The sequence below is a fragment of the Pelodiscus sinensis genome, chromosome 17 (assembly GCF_049634645.1).
Source record: "Pelodiscus sinensis isolate JC-2024 chromosome 17, ASM4963464v1, whole genome shotgun sequence".
Lineage (NCBI taxonomy): Eukaryota > Metazoa > Chordata > Testudines > Trionychidae > Pelodiscus > Pelodiscus sinensis.
Genome location: NC_134727.1, coordinates 2081795 through 2100981, shown reverse-complemented (window position 1 = coordinate 2100981; position 19187 = coordinate 2081795). Strand labels below are relative to the sequence as shown.

The 19187-nt window shown below is 61.8% G+C and overlaps 1 protein-coding gene across 3 annotated transcripts in view; it reads left to right on the top strand.

The window, feature by feature from the left end:
• SLC4A9 (solute carrier family 4 member 9) overlaps positions 1-12573 on the top strand; it is a 35530-nt gene extending 22957 nt beyond the window's left edge. For 2 of the 3 annotated variants that reach the window (XM_075900090.1, XM_075900092.1), the window contains 8 exons: positions 252-413; positions 2147-2325; positions 3736-3808; positions 5137-5205; positions 7938-8111; positions 8409-8558; positions 10190-10275; positions 11556-12573. In XM_075900090.1, coding sequence (XP_075756205.1) covers positions 252-413; positions 2147-2325; positions 3736-3808; positions 5137-5205; positions 7938-8111; positions 8409-8558; positions 10190-10243 — 861 coding nt within the window. In that variant the 3' untranslated portion in view covers positions 10244-10275; positions 11556-12573. Of the gene's footprint in view, positions 1-251; positions 414-763; positions 807-2146; positions 2326-3735; positions 3809-5136; positions 5206-7937; positions 8112-8408; positions 8559-10189; positions 10276-11555 lie in introns of those variants that run through there. The other variant, XM_075900091.1, reaches the window with a different exon arrangement.
• Positions 12574-19187: the final 6614 nt, after the last annotated feature.

Below are 19187 nucleotides of genomic sequence, written 5' to 3'. Positions count from 1 at the left end.
TGGGGATGTGAAAACCTGGCCCACGCAGGCTGCCATGAAACTAGCGTTCCCAGTGCTCACGACTGCAGTCAGCCCCCAGCTCCTGGAGTCCCGGGGCGGTGGGGCAGGCCCCCAGGGGCGGCCAGTGCGGGTCAGGGGGCCGTGGCCACTGCGGGAGGCTAGTGGTCTCCCAGCCCACCCCCAAAGCGTGCTCAGGAAGTGCAGGGCAGCGCGCCAGCCTGGAATGTACCAGCTGATCCCTGTGTCTGCAGCCCACCAACCCCCAGCGTGGCTGGGTCGTGTCTCCCTTCGGAAGCAACCCCTGGTGGGTTTGCCTGGCGTCCGCAGTGCCTGCCGTTTTGGTCATCATCCTCGTCTTCATGGACCAGCAAATCACCGCCGTCATCCTCAACCGCAGGGAATACAGGCTCCGGGTCAGTGCGGGCGGCTGGTGGCGCGGGGCAGGCCAGGCCTGGTGGGAGGCTGGCGGCGCGGGGCAGGCCTGGGTCTGGCGGGTGGCTGGCGGCACGGGGCAGGCCTGGGTCTGGCGGGCGGCTGGCGGCGCGGGTCGGGCCGGCCCGTGCATAGCGGGAGGCTGGCGGTGTGAGGCAGGCCAGGCCTGGCGGGAGGCTGGTGGCGTGGGGCAGGCCAGCCTGGGTCTGGCGGGCGGGTGGCGGTGCGGGGCAGGCCAGGCCTGGTGGGAGGCTGGCGGGAGGATGCGTTTTAGAGGGAATCATGCAGGCTTGTGCCCTATTCAACACTTTGTGGGTTTCCTTAATCCCAGGGCTCCAGGCAAACAGTGGTGTCTGCCCAGAAGTTGGCAGCCGGTAGGTTCAATGCCCTCTGTTTGGGGGCTGTGCGGGGTGGGGCTCCCAGCAGGCTCCGCTCTGGCCCCCCCGAGGCGTGGGGCAGGGAGCCGGGCCACCCCCGGCATTGCAGCGTGAGGAGCAGAGCCGCGGGGGAGCCCAGCCCAGCCTCCATGCCGCTGGAGGCGCACTTGCGGCGCTAGGCCGTGAGGGGCCTGGCAGGTCTGTGTGGGTGGGGCTCTGCCCCCCGCGAGCCAGGCCCATGAGGGGGACGGTGCCGGCAGGGCTGGGGGGGCTGTCACAGCTGCTCCGCATGAGGCGTCTGGGCCGACGCAACCCAAGGGAAGTGGGGGAGGGACGGCCGCAGCCCGTGTCCCTTAGGCCTCGGCGGGGCAGGGCGTGAGGACCTGCCAGGTGCGGGGTCGGCCCAGCCGTTCCAAGACTCCACTGCTGCCCACGAGCCAGACGGGCCCCCCGGAGACAGGGCGTCCCCAGCCCGCGGCCGTCCCGCGGGGCGGAACCGTTCCTTGTGCGCACAGCGTTGGGCTGCGGAGCCGTGGGGCCGGCCCAGCCTCGCACACCGGAGCAGGCGCATCTCTGGGTCATTAGCCCCTGGCCAGGCCGCCCGCCATGTGAGGTAAGTGACGAGCCCCCTCCCCGAATACAGAGACTAGAACGGAGCCGGCGCCCGGCTTGCGCCAGTCCAGGCGGCCCGGCTAATGGCTCCAGCGCCCAGCAGAGCCTCCGAGTGATCAGCGCGTCCGCGCCCCGGGGGTGCGCTCCCCAGCAAGCAGGACGCGTTCGACCCGACCCGATCAGGCTCTGCAGTGACTGGCGGCAGCGCCAGCCCTCGCACTGAGAAACCCGCACAGTTTTCAAACAGAAACACACCTGGAAACCACAGGGAGACCCGGAGCCTCCCTGACCTGCCCCTGCGGACGGTGCTAAGCAGCGACCTTGTCGCTACAGGTGCCGGTGGCTGGAGCGGTGGTGCACAGGCAGAGACGGGCTCTCGTCCTGCACCCAGCCACGCAGAAGCAGGCAGGATCCGGGCCGGACACGTTGTCTTCTGAATTGTGGAGGGGCCCTCGGTCTCGGGGCGGGGGTTAATTATCCCCGGCTTGGCTGGTGGTGCCTGACAGGCCCCAGGGGTCCAGGTAGTCAGGCAGCTGACGGTGTCCACAGGCGGGGGCCTGACTGCTGCTGGCTGATGGAACCTCCACGCGGCTCCTGGCTGAATGCACAGAGCCCCCGCTGCAGCCAGCAGGACCCCCCGCACCGGATACGGGATGGGCCCTGGAGTGCCGGTCCCCTGGAGTGCCTGGCTGCCGCGCTCTGAGCGTCGACGTGTCTCGTTGCAGAAAGGGGCAGGGTTTCACCTGGATTTATTCTGCGTTTCCCTCCTGATGATCCTCACCTCTGTGACGGGCCTCCCCTGGTACGTGTCCGCCACCGTCATCTCGCTGGCCCACATGGACAGCCTGAAAAAGGAGAGCACCACGTCCGCGCCGGGGGAGCCGCCCAGGTTCCTGGGAATCAGGTACCGTGCCCTGCGCCCAGCGGCCGAGCCTCTGGGACGTTCCGGCCCTGGATTGCCGGGCGCTCGCAGGTGGGCTCTGCGCTGGACGCCTGCTGGCGACCTGGTGCCGGTAGGGAAATGCTCTGGGGCGGGGGAGCCGGCCGGACTCCAGGCCGCGGGAGTGCGGAGAGACGCTCCCTCCCCAGGTCCTCGGTGCGCACTTGGCCAGCTGCACTGCGGGGATTAAGTCCCGTGGGGTGGGGTTTGGTTACCGGTGTTCCCCCCGGCAGCGCCTCTGTGGAATTGGCGACTGTGTGGCCTCCTCTCAGGTTTGCTGCATGGTGAAGTGGCCGCGGAGCATTAGCAGAGGCCTAGGGCAGAGGTGGGCAAACGACAGCCGGGAGGCCGCCTCTGGCCCGTAGACCTGCTCCGGGGACCCCCCAACATCTCTGTCCCGGCCCGGACCACTCTCCTGCCCCCCCGAACGTCTCTGTCCCGGCCCGGACCACTCTCCTGCCCGCCCGAACGTCTCTGTCCCGGCCTGGACCACTCTCCTGCCCCCCCGAACGTCTCTGTCCCGGCCCGGACCACTCTCCTGCCCCCCCGAACGTCTCTGTCCCGGCCTGGACCACTCTCCTGGCCCCCCAGACCACCCTTCCGCCCCCCTGAACATCTCTGTCCCGGCCTGGACCACTCTCCCGGCCCCCCCTGAATGTCTTTGTCTTGGCCTGGACCACCATCCTGCCCCCACCCTGAACATCTCTGTCTCCGCCTGGACCACTCTCCAGGCCCCCCGGAGCACCATTCCGCCCCCCAAACGTCTCTGTCCCAGCCCAGACACCCTCCCAAACGTCTCTGTCCCAGCCTGGACCACTCTCCCGGCCACCCCAAATGTCTCTGTCTCGGCCCAGACCACCCTGCCGCCCCCCTGAATGTCTCTGTCCCAGACTGGACCACTCTCCCGGCTCCCCGGACCACCATTCTGCCCCCCAAACGTCTCTGGCCCGGCCCTGATCACCCTCCCGCCCCCTGAACGTCTCTATCCCCCACTCCCTGAAAGTCTCTGTCCCAGCCCAGCCCACCCTCCCGAACGTCTCTGGCCTGTCCCGGACCACCCTCGCATCTCTGAACTTATTTCTGGCCCTACTCCAGAGCCTGCACCCCCCCCGCACCTCAGTCCCTGATTGTGTGAGCATTCGTGGCTGCCACCCCTTTCCATCCTGAGATGCGGCCTCAGGACAAAGTTTGCCCCCCTGGCTTCGGGGATCCTGCAGGCCGTGCTGCTTGCAGCTGGGGCCTCTTTGCGTGGTGCTGGAGCAGCGCCCTGGGCGCTCGCTCGCTCTGCCTCCCGGGCCGTGCAGGGGCTGGGCGAGCGGCGCCGGGGTCAGGAGTGGGGTGCGAAGGTCTGACCGCCGGCGCGTGTGTCCACAGGGAGCAGAGAGTGACTGGCCTGCTGGTCTTTCTCCTCACTGGGATGTCGGTGTTCTTGGCCCCGGTCCTCAAGGTAACTCCCTGCTCTGGGGCTTACGGCAGCATTGCTCAGGTGGGGTGGGGCTGGGCCGGCCCGGAGCCAGCTCTGACTGCCCGTCCCTCTGCTTCCCAGAGAATCCCCTTCGCAGCCCGTTCTGCTGTCCCCCATGCGCCCCTTTCTGGGCCAGCCTCACCGCCCGCCTTCCACACGCAGGCCAGGGACCGCCCATCCCGAGAGCAGAGCGTCACCTTTCCCCTCCTCTTGCAGGCCCCCAGCCTTGGCCATGTGCCACAGCCCAGCGGGGCGGGGGTACCTGACCCCACTGCATGGAGCCAGGGCAGTGTAGCCTCCCCGAAATGCCAGGCGCACACTCGGCGCGGCTACCCCCTGCGCTTGGGCTGTTTCCAGTGCACTAGCGCCACCCCCGCTGGAATCCCGACCTCCCGGCGGTGCAGACACACCCTCCCGTGCACCTCCCGGCGGTGCAGACACACCCTCCCGTGCACCTCCCGGCGGTGCAGACACACCCTCCCGTGCACCTCCCGGCGGTGCAGACACACCCTCCCGTGCACCTCCTGGCGGTGCAGACACACCCTCCCGTGCACCTCCCGGCGGTACAGACACACCCTCCCGTGCACCTCCCGGCGGGAGCGCAGCCTCAAGGCAGCAGAATCCACACAAGGGCATGTCTTGCCCAGCCACCCTCTTTCAGCAAAGCCCACTGCTATGCCATGAGCTTTTCCCCCACAGGCGTGAGTCTGAGACCTAAGTATCTGCCCCCAAGCAGGTCTCCACCTGACCCCTTCTGGCTTAATGCTCGCCGCAGGCCAGATTGTGTCTTTTTCTCAAGCCAAACTAGGCAGCCTCTGACTGCACCTAGTGCGTCTGAAGGATCGACGAGCTAAAAAACCTTAGTAATTCCACCTCTCGTTTGTCATCAGCTGGACATCAGTAGGATATGGGGTCAGAGTTAAGGGTGTTTGGGGAACCTTTACTCCGAATTTCCAGACATTCAAATATGTGTGCTTTGAGAGCATTCTCTTACAGCAAAATTTCTCACTTTTCAAACATTTGGATTTTGATCACCACAACTATCAAACTATCTAGCCAGCTGTTTTCTGCAGTAGCTAATCCCTCTTTCCCACTGTCCCAAGTGTGCTGCCTACCAATAGATCCAAAGTTCGATTCTTTATAGCTGTTAAGCAATAACCATAAAACTAAACTTCAGCGTGTGAAATGAAACAACCAAATGCCCTGGCCATACCCGAAGCTGATCTTATGGGAGGTGATTACATTCCACAAGAGTTTTGTAAAGGAAAGTACATCTGACCATGCTGTTGCATCTCCCTTGCGTTCCCCAGTATATCTCCATGCCGGTGCTGTATGGTGTTTTTCTGTACATGGGTGTGGCCGCTCTTAGCAGTATCCAGGTGAGTACAGATCCACAACGGTCAATCCCCTTGACATTTCTGCACCTGTTCCTCCACGTTCTTCTCTGCGTGGGTTGAGTTCAGGGGCTGTAGCCTGGCTCCAGCCATGCGCTCTGGCCTGGGGGCTTAGTTATAAACTTGGTAGGGTCTGGGGGAGTGAGGGTGACACCCCAAATGTAGCGCACGGGCCATTCCAAGCGACTCCTGACAGATCCCCTCTCCCACCCCGGCGCGCTGTGGCCTTGTCCTGCCTGCGGCAGACACCTTCTTTTCAAGCATTTAGACACTCATATTTCTTGCGACGATTTTCGAAGTCCTCTCCCCAGGAAAGGTGGGGGGTCGGGGTACGTCTGTGCAGCGAAATCCCACGGTATCTGGTCTCAGAGGCTGGTCAGCTGGCTCGGGCTCACGCTCCGGCCTAAAGAGAGCCGGGTTGGCGGCCTGGGCTCAGAGCTGGGAGCAGGGTGGGCCTGAGGGCCTGGCTCCAGCCCGCGTGAAACATCCCCCCACCCGTCGGAGGCCCCGGGCACGAGTCCCAGGAGCCTGGCTGGGTGCCTGGGCTTTGGTTTGCCGTAGACGTCCCCTGGGTTCCCGCGAGTCCATGTCCCCCACTGTGCAGGGCTCGGTAACAGGGGATACCAAATACAGGTCCCCGTGCCACCCAAGGGCTGGTCTCTCAGGGCTTGGCTAGGCCACAAAGGGGCCGGGCCCACTGCGCGTGGCCCAGAGCGCTCGTGGCCAGCCCCGCCGTGCAGCAGAGAACAGCAGGGCTGGCTTTGGGGCCCCGAGCCCCGGGGGGCCGCCATTTCCAGGCGAAAGTCCGTGCTGAGGGGAGAGGAGGGCAAAGCGCTGGAACAGGTCCACGGAGGGAGGCTGTTTGGAGCCGCGCCGGGGACCCTCAGCCGCCGGCCCGCGGAGGGGGTTGGAGCAGCGTGCAGGCAGCCGCGCCGAGTCCCGCAAGACGCTGCCGTTTGGCGCCAGCGGGCACCGCGGCCGAGCTGCATGGCGGGTGCGAGCGAGGAGGGGGATCCATGGGGTTGCTGAGAGGCGAGGCGAGGCTGTGCGACCGACTGCGCGTGTAATGCACTTTCCAATGCCCCTGCCCCGTCGCCACCCCCCGGGCCACTGCAGACTGCTCTGGGCTTTGGTGTGTGGGGAGAAAAATTCCTCCCTTCTCTCCCTCCCTCCCTCCCTCTCTTCCTTCCCCCTTCCGCCCTCCCTCCCTCTCCGCCTTCCCTCCTTTTTCTTTCCCTCCCTCCCTCCCTCCCAGCAGTGAGGGAGGAGCCTGGTCTGATGGAAGGGCGAGGTTCTAGTGGGGGGCAGGTCCGAGGGGGCAGAGGTCAGTCCTTGGATCACAGCTGTAGAGAAAAGCAGCTTCAGTCCCAGGGCAGACGCGTCTGACGTTCCCCTTGTTTGAGGGCAGTTGGCTCCCTGGCTTCACACCCAAAGACAGATCTGCGCTGGCGGCGCAGGGACACCGCGGGTTGACTGGCTCTGCTTTGGCATGACCTGCATAGCTCACGTGAGGGTTCAGCACCCTGCTCTCCTGCCAGAGAAGCGCTTCTGTCCCCTCCGCTGGTCCCTGCTCGGGCCCCTGGGCATTGGAGACAGCTCGAGAGTGGCCGGTCCTAGCCCTTCCCTGTCTGCGAGGGCGGCAGGCGAAGCTCCCTCCTTCTGCTTTTTGTACCTGGCAAGCACCAGGGATGGTGCCTCTTGTCTGGGTAACTTGGGGATGTGGCCTCGGGGCGCTCGCTGCCCTGCGCCGGAGGGGCAGGTGTTCGGTCTCGGGGCGCTCGCTGCCCTGCGCCGGAGGGGCAGGTGTTCGGTCTCGGGGCGCTCGCTGCCCTGCGCCGGAGGGGCAGGTGTTCGGTCTCGGGGCGCTCGCTGCCCTGCGCCGGAGGGGCAGGTGTTCGGTCTCGGGGCGCTCGCTGCCCTGCGCCGGAGGGGCAGGTGTTCGGTCTCGGGGCGCTCGCTGCCCTGCGCCGGAGGGGCAGGTGTTCGGTCTCGGGGCGGGAGCTTCTCGCCGAAGGGTCTGAGACCGGCGTGAACAAACCCAAGGCAGAACTGTGCAAACAGTCGGAATCCAAATCCCTTCCCCCCCCCACATACACACACAGCGAGTGAATCCGAGCTGCTGGGCGCGAGTGACACTGAGAGAGAAGAATTGTGCTTCTGACTGTTGCGGGCCCCCCTGCTAGCCCCCAGGAGCTGACGGCTGTATCTCCAGGGCAGCTGCTGGGTTTTGTACAGCCGCAGCTCCCGGAGGCATGTGAGTCCGTGAGAATCTGGTTTCAGTTGTAAGAAACTCACCCCTCTTCCTTGCAGAGAAGCTTGACCTCCTGACCCCAGTGTGACCCCAAGATCTCTCTTCACACTCTCCTGATCTGCCCACCACTTGTCTGATTTGGGGGGCCTGATCGTGAGCATTAAACACGTGGGCGGGCGGCACTGGCAAGCTTGGCCCCTGCCGCTCTCCCACGGGCGACGGGAGCTGGGAAGGACGCCGGTGGCGGTTACGGGGTGTGAATCGCAGAGCATTCCCTCGGGACAGGCAATATGTCTGGGACTACACTACCCAGAATCCTTAGCGGGACGCTGGGGTCAGCATTTGGCGCGTGAAGCAAAGCCGGGCGATTTGGGGGACTCGGCCTGGAAATAGACCCCCGGGGAAGCGGGCTCTGGGGGGCCCGGGTCCTGTCTCATCGCTGGGCTGGGGCCTTGTTCCGTTGCAGTTCATGGACCGAGTCCAGCTCCTTCTGATGCCAGCCAAGCACCAGCCGGACCTCATGTACCTGCGCCACGTGCCCCTGCGCCGCGTGCACCTCTTCACCCTCATCCAGCTGCTCTGCCTGGCGGCCCTGTGGCTCCTCAAGTCAACCGTCGCCGCCATCATCTTCCCAGTCATGGTGGGTGTCCTCCCGGCGGAGCCGCCCCGGCTGCTGGGCCCTGCGTGTGGCGGGGAGCGCTTGGCCATCTTCAGCCCCCCCCGGCCCCACTTTGGTAAGGCCCAGCCATGCCCCAGGCCTCGGGCTGCCCCGGACCCCCCCTCTCCCCTCTGGGAAGTGCTCATGGGCCCCATTAGACGCCCCATTGAGCTGAAGGCATCTGCTCCCTGTGCCCGGGCTGTGGTTTCCCCTGACCCACGCTCCCTGTGGGTCCCTGGCCTTCGCCCCTTGCTGACTTGAGCCTCTGCTTTGGCCCAGCTGCTGGCGCTGGTGGGGATCCGGAAGGCGATGGAGCGCATCTTCTCCCGCCAGGACCTCGCCTGGCTGGACGACGTCCTGCCCGAAACAGACAGGAAGGAGGAAGAGAAGCTGCGGAGGAGCCAGGAGGAGGAGAGCGACGGCGAGGATGTAAGGGGGGGAGGGGGAAGAGCCGCTTGCCCCAAACGTTACACGGACGCACCGGGGGAGGGCTCCTCGCGGGGGGGCAGGGCCTGGCCTCTTCCGCCTGCTGGAGAAGCCCCGTCGGGGGCACCCCGCCCCTTCGGCCTCGGCCCAGGCAGCCAGAGCTGATCGCCAGGCCCAGCGGGGCAGGCTGAGCCAGCGGGGAGAGCGGGAGGAGATTCTCCTTCCCCAGGGGGGCTCCTTGCAGAGCACTTAGCCTCCAGCACAGAGCGGCGGAGGGGCAGGGGGACTCTGGGTGGAGACTGCGCCTCCCCCAGGAGGCTGCCTCAGGCCCATTTCCGCGGCCCTGGGCCCGCAGCCCATCTGTCGGGAGCCCGCTGGCGCCGTTTCCACCGGAGAGGCGGGCCGAGGGCTGCGGGGTGCGTCCCTGGCCTGGGGAGACACGGGCCCCGCGGGAGCCCTGGGGCGGGCAGCCCTGGTCACGGCCAGCAACACGGGGGTCTGGCGAGGCGTCTCTGCAGCCCTTCCCGGGCTGGAGTTACCATGGGAACAAGCTGCCAGGCCTTCGGCGTCACAGGGGAGATGACAGCCGGTCGCAAAGTGGCCAGCGCAGACCTGCTGCGAGTGCCTGATGAAGCAGTAAATTATTTAGCATGTTCGCGCCAGATCTGGGCCAGGCCCGACGCCAGCCCTCGCCTTGGCGCGCTGAGCGGCTCTCATGCCGTCCCGCAGGACCGTCGCACGAGCAGCCCAGGGAAACCGATCTAGCGGGGACGACTCCTGAGCACGTGCCCGGCCGGCGGGGAGAGTCGCTCCCAAGGCCTCTGTCCGGCTAGGCAGGGCACTAGTGGGGTCTGCGGGACTCAGTCCTGGGTGCACTACTAGTCACTATGTTCACGAGTGACGTGCGTCCTGGAAGGGAGAGCACGCTCACGACGCCGGTGGATCGCCCCAAGCTGGGAGGGGGACAGAATAACCTGGACAAAGGGGAGAATTGGTCTGAAATCAGCAAGGCTGACAGCCGCCATGGGCTCCAGGGTAAGGGGAGGCCGGCTCTGTGCCCTGGAAGGGGCGGGCCCAGAGCTGCCAGTGTCCCCTCCCCCCCAGCCCTCAGAGCTGTGGGGAGCGGCGCAAAGGGGGCCGGGGCTCCTCTCAGGAACTCGGGTTCTGGGCGTCCCTCGGGGGAGGCCTGGCCCACGCAGACTGGAGCACTGTCTGGGTCCCCTTGGAGCGTGAGGGCAAGTCTTGGCATGGAGAGTCCTTCCCACTTGGCAAGCCAAAACCCCCGGGGGCTTCTGGGATGTTTTGTTTCTTTGCTTGGGGGTTTTGAACCCGATGGACTTAGTGGGGTCGACGTGGATTCCCAGAGGGGGCGGGGCCCCAGCTCTGCTTTGCCAAAGGCTGGCGGAGGCAGGACTCTGATCTTGGCCTGGCACCCCGGCTCCAGAGCGGTAGCGCCAGCCAACACGACTGTCTGAGCAAGACTCGGCACCGGTTGCCGTGGAGACGCCGTCTCAGGCGGGCGGCCTGGCTGTGCCGCGAGCGGAGGGGGCAGCTCTGTGCCCTGGGACGGGTGGGAATGACTCCACCGCGGTGGCCAGCCATGGTAACGCCGGCCGCCTGTTTCTCTCCTCCAGGCGGAATTCTTGTATCAGGAAAAGGGACCAGAAATCAACATCTCTGTGAATTAGCGGGCTCCCGCCGCGCCGGCCGGCCAGCACAGGTGAGAGACGAGCTCCTCTCGGCAGGGGGCAGCTCCTGGCCCGGGAGAGCCAGAGGGGGAGCTGCGGGTGCGGAGCACCTCCACCAGCGGGCCCCTGGAACTCCATGTTGCAACGCTGCCTCCCCGGACGGGCTCTTCCAACCAGCTCACAGCCCCCTGCAGAGCCTGAGGCTGGTTCTGCTGCCACCTCGAGCTCTTCCGCCTCCCCACACACGAGGGGATCTACCCCGACGCCTAGGCCCTGCCGGTCCCACCCGGCCCGGGCGTGCCCCCGCGTTCCGCCAGCTTCCCCTGCGTTTGGCAGCGCCGTGAGCCAGGTGTGCCAGACCCCAGCTAGCCTGGCCGGTGACTGTACTCGGAGCACGGTGTCCGGGAAGCCCTGGGGTGTGGTCCCTGCGGGGTACACGGTGCGTGCAGCAGCAGGCAGCTCGCCGCCCTGCTGACACGCTCGCTGCATCTTGCAACACCCGGGCTGCCTTGCATGGGAGGTGCCGACACGCCTCGCTCATCTGGAGCCTCCTGGCCCTTGCGCCCGGCTGCACGGGCGTGCCTCTCGCCTGGCCCAGGCCCTGCCGCGCGCCGCACAGGGACGCCTCGGCCACGCCTGCCCCGGAGGCAGCCGGGCAGGTGCACTGACACAGGGGTGCTGGGTCCATCGGGGGCACAGGAGGAATTCGCAGCGAGGGGACAAAGGTTCCGTGTCTGAACACTCCCGACTGCAGCAGCTGCCGCAGGGTCAGGCAGGCAGGGAGGGCGGGGCGTGTTCCAGCGCGCCCGGATCTCTGACAGTGTCAGAGCAGGAGCAGCTGGCCCAGGAAGGCCGGGCTCCGGGAGCAGGGACACAGAGCTCTCCTAGCGGCAGCTGCATGGGAGGGCCGGTCAGTGCAGCTTTCTGAAGGTCTTGCCAAGGTTTTCGAAGGACGCTCCTGCAGGACAGCTGCCGGCCTCCGGCCAAGGGAGGCGGGATGGGTGACTCCCCCGGGGAGCCTGGCCGGGCCTCCCCTCGGCCGGCTGCAGGGAGGAAGGGCCATGCTGGGAGCTGCGCAGGGGATGAGGACGGGGTCTCTGTGCGTCGTGCTGGGGCGTAGGCGGAACTGAGCGGCAGAATGGGGCGGCCGGCGGCGCTCCGGGGTCACCTCCCAAGTGCCCAGGGCTGTAATGCAAACAGCAGAGCACAGTCGGCTCTGGTGCCAGCTGGGGCTCTGCGCGTCAAGCGCCTCCGTGTCCCTTGCTAACAGACAATGGGCTCTTGGTTGTTTTCTCCCTTCGGTGCTGGGCAGGGAGCGATCCCCGGGGCCGGGCAGCAGGAAGCAGGCGCCTTGCACTTCTGGGAAGAGGCTGAACAGCAGAGCTCCGTGGGCACCCCAGGGCCCGAGCGTGGCTGGGGCCTGGCTGGTTGAAAGGGAAGATGCAACGCAAGTGATTTTAAGCCTGACGTGCTGGCCCGCAATGGACAAGGCTGTGTGTGTCTCCTGTCACCCGCTGCGCTGGCAGGGCCAGGTACCTTCGCCGCCCAGGCCCGGGCTGGACACGGGGAGCTGTCTGCAGCCGCATCAATCCCCAGGTCTCCGAGACAAGGCGGGCGAGGTCACAGCTGTTAGTCACCTTTGGCGAAAGCGACCGCAGGGCTCGTCTCTCCCCCATCCACCACGTCTCTCTGGCCCCTGCCGGCTAACTCCTGCCTGCCGGCGGGCAGCATAATGCCGGCAACGCGGCCGGGCACGGCCGCTCCAGCTCTTCAAGCGCTGTGAACGGGAGCTTTCTAGAATCCTGCAGTTAAACTGAAACTGGAGACTTTTCGACATCATCAGGCAGCCTGGAGGCTACGCAACGGGACTGGCATCTGCGGAATGTTCCTGGGGCAAGATGCCCACACCTGGCAAGGGAGAATAAAACTAAAATCCCAGCAGAGTCGGAAGGGACCGTTTTAACTCTGCTTCCTTGTTGAGCTGGGCTCAGTGAACTCTCCCCGGCTCCCGCTACAGAAATCGCACCTGCATGGCCGGACTCTTTCTTATCTGGCTGGGGTTCCTGACCTTAGACATGTGCCAGATCAAGGCAATTTCTATGCAGAGAAAAATTGTTAATAATTAGTTTGTAATATTGACAAAGGGAGGAAAGTTAATAGAAACGTGAACCAAAACAAGCTGACCAGTATTTGAGCCAGGAGCTGTGATGCTTCCTTCATCAGCCAGAGACTGAAAATTTTGAGCCAAAGCTCCTGAGATACTTTTCAAATAACTAGTGAAAAGAATCAGGCCAAATTCAACTTTAATAAATAACATTTCATGTGCCTACCCTGCTGGCCTTCCCCTGATAGTACTTTCTGTTGGGTGTACTATTCTTCACTTTCCATCCTAAATTGTTGTGTGGTGTTCTCTATGCTGTGAAACTGCTGATGAGTAGGACCCCAGAAGTAGCCGCATTTCAGTCCTGGGTAAAGTGAGTCTTCTGTATCATTTGTACCACAATCCACATATGACACCACAAATCCTTACTCACGTGGCAAATCTTATTCATGAGCAGTGCCCTTAACATGAATGAAATCCTCCTGTGAGTAAAGGCAGAGGGATGGGGAGGGGATTGCAAGATTGGGCTCTGAGTTTGTCTTTTATAAGATATTCCAGGATAACGTAGAGAAACGCTAATGTTACAGCATTAGATGGCCTTTCATTGGCCTCTGTTGATTTAGGCTCCATCAAATCTTCTGCCATTTACCACTACTGCAATGGCTTTTGCACAAAAACTTGCCAGCTGTCTACACTGGCCACTTGAATTTGCGCAAGAGCACTGACTTTGTAATGTCCAAAATCAGTGCTTCTTGCACAAATACTTTCCCGCTCCCGCTCAGGGATAAGCCCCCTTGCGCAAGAGGGCCAGTGTAGACAGGCACCTTCATTTTTTGCACAAGAAAGCCCGATGGCTAAAATGGCACTTTGGCAAGGATGCTTTTGCACAGAATCTAGACGATCTTTTACGGAAATTCTTTTAACAGAAAAAATCATGCCAGTCTAGATGCAGCCTAAGGGTGTGTCTAGATACATCCCTCTGGCGCCAGAGGGGTGTAAATTAGACACACCGAAATGGCTAATGAAGCAGGGATTTAAATATCCTGTGCTTCATTAGAATAAAAATGGCAGTCTAGAGGGGGATCGGTCGACAAGGAAACCCTTTTCCGATCCTTATTCCTCATGCAACGGGATATTTAAATCCCCGTTTCATTAGCAATTTCGGTATGTCTAATTTACATCCCTGTGGTGCCAGTGGGATGTATCTAGACAGTGGTTCTCAACTGTGGGCCATATGGCTCCCCAGGGGCCACGCCCTACCTCTAGGGGGCCACGTGGAAAAAACGGAACATTTGGTAAATGATGGACCTTTTTTTCCAACTAACAGTGGCTATGAGGGGGCCACAGAGGTAAACGAGGCTCAGAAGGGGCCATGAGCAAAAAAAGGTTGAGAAACACTGGTCTAGACACACCCTAAATGCCCCCGAAATGGGGCCCTTCTTCACGTGAAGTTTCGCAGGTGTGGAGTGGAGCCACTTGCCTGCAACGTGGAGGCAGCAGCACAGGTTCTCGGAGGGGAATGTTTGGCGCAGGCGCAGGAAGTCAGCCTGGGAGCACGTGGCTTGAATGCTAGTTGCAGTTGCAGCACCTGTTTTGATGTGAGGTGCGAGTCAGTACACAGCCCGTGGGAACACAGCGCTCGGGGCCCTGGGTGTGGACAGAACACTGCATTGAAAGAGCTTCTCCTGGCCGGAGCTCCCCAGCGCGTCGCCAACAACATGCTGGTGCGAGGGAGCAGTGTCCCCGTTCGCCGAGGTTAAGGAACCGTCTCACGGCCACGCCGTCTGCTGCACGGCTTAGAGCAGACCAGCCCCATCCTGCGGCCCAGTTTGGCCCCACGGGCAGGTTCCCTGCAGCAGAGGGGAGCCCTGGGGAGCCACACAGGGGATAAATCTCTCACCCACATTGTCCACCTCATCACTGCCTCGAGGCCGACGCACCTCGCCACACTTCGGGGGGGTTCCCTGAGGATCCCCGCTCTCAGCCTGTCGCCTGTGTGTGGCACTTGCTCCTGGGCTGGGCTCTGCCGGCACGTCCCCCCCCGCGGCTTGCCCTCCACGTGGCTGCTGTGGTGCATCTCTGCTTTTCTGGGCGTGGCGTGGCCGCCGGACGGTGACCTCGGTGCAACTAGCCACGTGAACTAGTCACTTCACATGCACTGGGGCAGGTTGTCAGTGTAACTGCTCTCGGGAGAGGTGTCCTGGCCTCTGCTGCTCTGATCCCATCTGCTGTACTTGCAGGAGCTTCCTAAACTGCTCCCCCGCACTGGTGGGGGTGGAGAAAGCCCTGTTCCTGTTGCTCCGTCTCACTATTAGCACGTCATAAGTTCTGGTCCCGGGGCTCCTGGGCAGCTACAAGATAATCTGGCCAGGACCCCCCGATGCTGCATCACGGGGCTCGTGCTACAAGGACGCACGTCACCATCGGTTACGCGGCGCGAGGACCCGCCCCAGGGCAGCACGTCGGGCCCGCTGCAAGGCTCCCATCAGGCCGCCAGCGGGTACCCTGGCGTGCTGGCCAGTAACACAGTCTGAGGATCGCTGGCCTTAAGCCAGGGGGCACCAGCCAGTGCATGGGGATCTACCGGGAGAGCCTGGGGCCTCTGACAGGATCCTGACGGGTTTGGCCAAGAGGCTATCGAGTGCCTTCAGCTGCCCCTCCCCCCACTGCTGTGCACCTCCTGCCCCTTTCCGGGGCGCTGTGCCTGCTTGTTGGGCAGGGCAGGGCGAGGAGGGGCCCCCTGTACCACCCTGTAGCTATCTCTTCAGAACGGAGGGGGGCACAACAGGGCGAGGGAGTTTGCTGGCTGCCTTCCGGGGTGGTGCAGAGTCAGGGCAGGGGTGAGCCTGCTTAGCCCCATTGCACCCTCTCTCCCCTGGGGTAAGCAGTGTCCAGCTGGAGCCTGCATGTACCCCTGCTGCACCGAAGCCCCTGCCCTAGCTCGGAGCCTCCCTTAGGAGCCTGACCCTCCTGCACTCCAACCCCTGCCCCAGGCTCAGCTCAGAGCCCCTCTCACACTAACGCCCAAGCCCAGAGCCTGCGCCCAACCCTCTGCCCCTGCCTGATGCGGGAGGGAGGGAGGGAGGATGGCGTGAGAAGGGCGGGAAGGAGGCGGGGGCAGGGCAGACCCTGGATTGCAAAGGGAATCTCGTGTTAAGGAGGTGGGAGACCCCTGCCGTAAGCTCGGAGCCAGCAGGGCCCAGAAGCAGCCTCGGCTATAGTGCATTAGCAAAGTGCTCTGAGTGTGCAAGCTGGTGCGTGCCCCATCGTCTCCGCTATTGTGTTTCCCAAGGGATTAGTGGCATCTGCCTGTAGGGGAGTCAAACTGGCTCGTGCCTCTGAGTGGCAAGGGGCCGCGGCTGGGACAGGGTTAGGGTTGCGGGATGCTCTGTGGGGTGGAGCGAGTGGGACAGGCAGGATGATACCGCGCCCCTAGACCTGCACAGCTGAGCGGTCACGACATCTCCCAGGACAGCTACTTCATACAAGGGTCGGTCCTGGGACAACCTGGACCGGTGGCAGCCTGAGTCCAAATGGGAGGGAGCGGCTGGCAGGGTGCCTCTCACACCGCACAGGGGCAATCCTCTGTGTTGTCAGCGTATCAGGCCCAGCTAGAGCTCCTGCTTTCCTATGGCTCAATGCCGAGTTGTAGGCACAAACCTGCCAGGTGCCCCACATCAGGGACTCTCTCCTGCATTTGTCCAGGCCCCAGCCGTGATGCAGACAGCGGGAACATCTCGGCCACAGGGAAAGGGCCGGCCCAGTTCACTAGGCCACAAGAGAAGGCCAGAGATGCACAGGTGAAACCTCTGCTCCCATCAGGTCTCCTGACACCAGTAGAAACTGTGGCAGTCGTGGCTGCCTAGGGCCCAGCTATATGCACGTAAACCCTTCCTGTCAGCCAAAGAACCATCCCCGATTCCCTCCACAGTGAGATGTTTGTGGTAGATGGGACATTAGCTATCACCAGCCGCGCTTGGAGCACGACTCTACGGCTCCGCCATCTTGGAGCACGACTCTACGGCTCCGCCATCTCTCTTCTGACAAGGCAGGCGAGTTTATTAGACCAACTTCTTTTGGTGGCCGTTGGGCTTTTGAGCCTCACAGAGCTCTTCTTTGGATCTGGGGAAGAAAACAAGCGTCCTTCCCCAGAGCAGAGCTTGAAAGCTTGTACCTCCCACCCACAGAAGCTGGGCCAGCATCAGCTATCACTTCACCCACTTGTCTGTCATATCCTGGGACCAGCCAGGGTGTTTTAACAATGGTTTTAATGCTGATGTGTGCTTTCCTCCAATGCGTCTGCACTTGTAAGGTAGTTGTATTTTAATAACAATGTGGGCTTTGTGCACTTTAATTTAAATTGAATTTCCATTCAAATAGAGCTTGACACAACTCATGGGTAAAAAAAGACGTCTAGGAAGTAAGAAATGTTCCATTCGCCATGTTCTAATGGAATACACTTAAAAATGAAGAAGCTGCATAAATGTTAAATTACATAATGGCATTAATAAATGGGCATAGATATAGCGTGCGCTCATGGTGAGCAAAAAGAAGCACCGCAGTGAGTGGACAGGCTGGCTGTAGCTGAAAGTCAGCCTGCTTTAGGGTTATCAACTACTGAGAAGCAAACTAAAAATATAAATGAAAAACATGATTCCACTAGAATTAAATCAAGCTTTCCTACCTGCTGTGACTGGAATCATTCCACGTTGGCGTCAGGGTACATGGAGATGTGGGGCAAGGCCATAGTTTGCCAAGGGGCTAGATGTGGTTGCCGCATGTTATCATACAAAGCCCCACAAACCATTAGGCTGTGTCTAGACTGGCCAGTGTTTCCGGAAAATCAGCCGCTTTTCCGGAAAAACTTGCCAGCTGTCTACACTGTCCGCTTGAATTTCCGCAAAAGCACTGACTTCCTACTGTAAGAAATCAGTGCTTCTTGCGGAAATACTATGCTGCTCCTGTTCAGGCAAAAGTCCCTTTTGCGCAAAGCTTTTGTGCAAAAGGGCCAGTGTAGACAGCTCAGATTTGTTTTCCACAAAAAAGCCCCGATCATGAAAATGGCGATCGGGGCTTTTTTGCGCAAAAGCGCGTCTAGATTGGCACAGACGCTTTTCCACAAAAAGTGCTTTTGCAGAAAAGCGTCCATGCCAATCTAGACGCTCTGTTCCGAAAATGCTTTTAACGGAAAATTTTTCCGTTAAAAGCATTTCCGGAAAATCATGCCAATCTAGACGCAGCCTTAGGGTCAGAACTCTATAGAGGTCCCTCCATGTCAGAGGCCTGGGCCACACACTGGTTTGGGATATCCCTGTGCTGCACTTTGGACAGAGGCCAGCCTTTGGCCTCTGCAGCGGGTACCTTTCAGAGTCACACGCAAAGTCATGTCACCTCTCCAGTGAAAGGCAGCTCTCTGTTGTGCCAGTGCACACCCTGCAGAGCGGAGCATGCTGTGCTCTCTCCTGCCGTCATGGGAGTCACTCTCATGTGCGCTGCCCGGGTCCCTGAGAGGAAGACTGGCTGAGTTCCTGCAGAGGTCCTGCTGCTGGACCCCTTGGCTTGTGCTGGCAAGAGGCAGAATGCCGCTACTGCAAAGCTAAAATAGCCTTTAAGTAGCATACGATGGCACATTTGGGTTCTGAGATTTTACAAAACCCCCCACTGGGACATGTCATGTTTGTGGCAATGTGTTGTGATTGGCTTTTCTCTTTCAAGATTTCCTGCAGCACTTGCTGTCCAAATACACACAGTGCTGGGGGACTGGACCCAAAGGGAAACTGATTGGAAAGAAAAGTGAACCAGATTTATCTATTTTACTTGGTGTTTGTGTTTTTAACAGATGATTAAATGGTCTGAGCAGTAAGAAGAACATGAGATTTGTAAAATCACTGCAGTTTTGGTCACCACATTTTTATCAGTAGCACAGGTAAACAGATATACTGTGTTTGTAACAGATGACTTTTAACCTGAGCGTGTCTCTTTTAAACAAGTTCCTTTTCTGTCACGACAGCTGGCAGTAAATCCAATTATTCAGTCTCTTCGCATGCAATTATTCAAGAAAAACAAATGACACTTGTGTCTTCAGCAGGAATTCAGCCTTTCCACAGCAACCAAACAGTGACCCCATGTGGTCCATCCTCTTGGGGGCACCATGGTGCTCCAACCACTAGGAACTCCTCCCTTCAACTCTCAATTCTGCAGGCTCCTTATGGTAGACAGGAATGTGCTTCTGTCCCTCCCCCGCCCCCCAGTTTTCTCATGTGCTTCTCTTCCCTGTGAAGCCCTGCTGGCTAGGGCTGTTTGGGTGACTCCGCTGCCACTTCTCCCCACTGTGCTGCAGCGGGGAGTCCCACAGAGCAAACCAACTGGCAGCAGGCAGGGAGAGCCAGAGGGGCAAGGTGCAGTACAGGGGAAGACTCCAACCTATCAGGATCCCTAGGTCAGGAGATGGAGCCAGCGAAGTTGGACTAAGGTCAGAAATGTGGATGAGATCCTGCTGAGCTGGGGCAGACAGCTCCTGAGGAAGGCAAGCCGGTGCCCGTCGTCGCGCTCAGCCTCTGTCCCTCCGGCTGGCTCGCTTCTCCTCTGCGGGCCGGGGGACGCGGCTGGGGGTGCGACGGGTGCAAGCACCCCGGGGCGGGCCGGGGCAGGCAGGGGCGCTGTGTGCTCCGGGGGGGGGCTCAGCCCATGGCCCGCGGGGCAGCAGCTCCCCGGGGACCGGCCGCCGCCCCTGGGCCGGGCTCGCGGCGCGCGGGGGCACGTGCGTGCGAGGAGAGCCCGCATCAGGGGCAAGGGGAGGGAGCATCGCGGTGGGCGGGGCCCGCGCGGCTGCCAGCCGCGGCC